General features: G+C 28.5%; 1 protein-coding gene across 1 annotated transcript; it reads left to right on the top strand.

Annotated features, from left to right (window-relative positions):
* The first annotated feature begins 626 nt into the window (after window positions 1-626).
* On the top strand, window positions 627-2704 carry LOC108579158 (thioredoxin-like protein 4A). The gene is made up of 3 exons (XM_017942614.1): window positions 627-842; window positions 963-1099; window positions 2491-2704. The coding sequence occupies exons 1-3, from the start codon at window positions 765-767 to the stop codon at window positions 2702-2704; spliced, it is 429 nt and encodes a 142-aa protein (XP_017798103.1). The 5' UTR covers window positions 627-764.
* Window positions 2705-3244: the final 540 nt, after the last annotated feature.

Genomic DNA, 3244 nt, shown 5'->3' with positions numbered 1-3244 from the left:
TTATTTAAAAAAAAAAAAGGCAGGAGACAGACAGCAAATATACACATGGAAAATGTACACGTTGACAGCCGTGCCATATCACTTCCTATCGTCAATATAAATAGGAAGACACAAAATCAACACGTGAAACACTAACTTCACGTATATTATTGTCAATTTTTATCTTTTTGTTTGAATCGATCAAAGTTTAAGATTATTGAGCTATCAGTAAAATACGTTAAAATTTTATCAAATACTAGAATAAAATAATCTTCGTTTTCATCATTGAATGAAATACGTCAAGTTTGTGGAATTTGAAATTTAATAAAACTTTGACATTGAATTAATATGATTATAACAAATCATTCTATATGTATTTAAGAAGAATAAATAAGAAAAAAAAAGTTATAAAAAAAAAACTTAAAAGATTATAAAACAAATATTCTACTTACAGAGCTAAAATAAGACTAGGGATTTATTTGGTACTGCTAATATATTGGTATCAATGAATTTCTACTTTCACGTATAAACATTGCAGTAACTCACTGTGATGTAGTATTGAATACTTTCAGTGAAGTAAAAACGAAATTTTATAATTTATAATCTTAATTACATAGTAAATGTTATGTGAATAAACTAATTTGTTAAGTGTATTGTTGTTTCGGTGTTTCACCTGTGAAATACAGCAACAAGAAGTATTTTAAATGTGAATAGAAAAAGATAGGTTGTGTTAAATAAATCTAATTCATTTTACTTTAACGCATGTTTAATAAATAAAAAGCACAATGTCTTATATGTTATCACATCTTCACAACGGATGGCAAGTGGATCAGGCAATTTTGTCGGAAGAAGACAGAGTAGTTGTAAGTTTCTACCTAAGTAGTATTTACAATTAAGCTTTTATTTCGAAATTTCCGGATTTTTTACATATGAACGAAGTTATTAAATATTAGTGCTAGATATGTTAAATTATATTGCTTTAGGTTATCAGATTTGGACATGATTGGGACCCAATGTGTATGAAAATGGATGAAGTTCTTTATAATATTGCTGAGAAAGTAAAAAATTTTGCTGTCATTTATCTGGTTGATATCACACAAGTACCTGACTTTAATAAAATGTAAGTTTAAATAATTTAAAAAGAAAGTATTTTGAATGCAATTAAAAATTGTTAATTTTTTTTACATTGTTGTCATATGTACTTCAAGTATAAATTATACAGGGTGTTTAAAAAAGTGTTCAAGACTTTAAGGGCTTATAGTATTCACCAAAAGGAGCAAAGAATATCCTATCAACATAGGTTGTGCAATCAATTCTTTTGTTGTAAAATCGATTTTTATCATTCATAAATATTGTATGTTGTAAGTGAATGTCTTCGTAGAACATTTTTTGCTCCTTTTGGTGAGTTCTATAAGCCTTTAAAGTCTTGAACACTTTTTTTTAAATATCCTATACAATTTTTAACTCTCCAATAATATTACTCTATTAGTAAACAAAAATATATAATTCTTTGGTAATTATTGGGAATAGGGTCTGCAGCACCGATTTCAGTGACCTTGAAATATGTTTTCAAAATTAACATTTTAAACAACTTTTCTCTATACATGTTACCGCGGGACTCCTTTACTTTTCGAGACATCAGTAAAGATATATGGTAATTGTGCAGTTTAGTGCCTTTTGCCAATTTTTCCTATTTCATTCCAGTTTTTTTTTTTAACCATGAAATATGTTGACAAGAACGTTATTTTGTTTCTATAAACAACAATATAACAATATACATATAAACTTAAAGATCATACTTAACCGATTTCAATGATTTTGAATTTGAGCATGTATGGCCAGCCGCCTGGCGGCGGTTGGAATATTAACCTATCCTAACCTAATCACGTATTATGTTAGATTACGTTAGGTCATATTAGACAAACATTCCGGTCATTGCCAGGCAGTCGTCCATTTAAGCAGGAAGATGTTGAGTTTTAAACTTTCCCAAACTGAGAGCACTAGATAAATGTACAAAGTATTTTGCTTTATTTGTTTGACATGTTCGTTAATGATCACTGTTGCGTAAGGGCCACGTTGCGATGGTCAAATGAACCCGTTAATGGTCAATTAATAATGAACGTTGACTGTCGCTCACTTACCAACGACCGAATTAATCAGTAACCGCTTAAATGTATTTTTCTTAATTTCACGTTGTTCTGCAATAAGGATGTTATATGTTAAGGGATTAAGCAAATAAAGCCAAAGGTAACTCAAACATAATGTAAGCATGTACTAAATTCAACTTACCTCAAACCTACAGAATATGATACCTAACATTGAAAGTATTTTTGCGTATATCTTAAAAACTAAAGAAGTCCGGCGGTAACATGTATAAGGAAAAGTTAGTTAGAATATTGACCTTGACAACATATTTCAAAGTCATTGAAATCGGTGCTGAGGACACTATTCCCAATAATTACCAATTGTTTTATATCAGTTTTTAAAAAATGTAAATTTTATTGTTTATAGGTACGAATTATATGACCCTTGTACAGTGATGTTTTTCTTTAGAAACAAACACATAATGATTGACTTAGGAACAGGGAACAATAATAAAATAAATTGGACATTAGAGGACAAGCAAGAAATGATAGATATTATTGAAACAGTTTACAGAGGTGCTAGGAAAGGTAGAGGTTTGGTTGTTTCACCTAAAGATTATTCTACAAAGTATCGTTATTAATTAATTTTATTAATAATGTTTAACAAAAATATTATTTTATATCAATACATGTTTGTGAGTCAATTGAGTCAGATTGTGGAAAATAAGTTTATATCAATAAATAAAAGTATATTGTGATAATTAGACACTGGGTGAGTCATGTAACTTGTTTACCCCATACAACTTCCCAAATATGTGTTCTACAAAAAAGTGTTTTATATATGCTGAAATGATTAGAAAATTCACTGCTCTTTTAAATTTTGATATAAAAAGGTATCTTATAAACAAATAGGTTATTTAAAAAAGCATCATATGTTCCCTTTGATACAGTGCAATTTCTGTATATAACACTTTTTTGTAGAACACATACTCTATATGTTACTCAGGGTGGATAAGTTATGTAACTCATCCTGTATATGTATTTCTGTATTGATAATATCATATTTGACTGTAAATAGTATTCATAGTTTCACATAGGTTGTTGATGAAATTCATACAATATGTAGAAACTTTCTAAGGTGATTTTGTCTTAAAAATGTTCGTAAACAACAACTATGTAAA

Source organism: Habropoda laboriosa, unplaced genomic scaffold (genome assembly GCF_001263275.1).
Source record: "Habropoda laboriosa isolate 0110345459 unplaced genomic scaffold, ASM126327v1 scaffold14, whole genome shotgun sequence".
Taxonomy (NCBI): Eukaryota; Metazoa; Arthropoda; class Insecta; order Hymenoptera; family Apidae; genus Habropoda; species Habropoda laboriosa.
The sequence above is the reverse complement of the archived record's forward strand: the minus strand, read 5'-3'. Positions and strand labels throughout refer to the sequence as shown.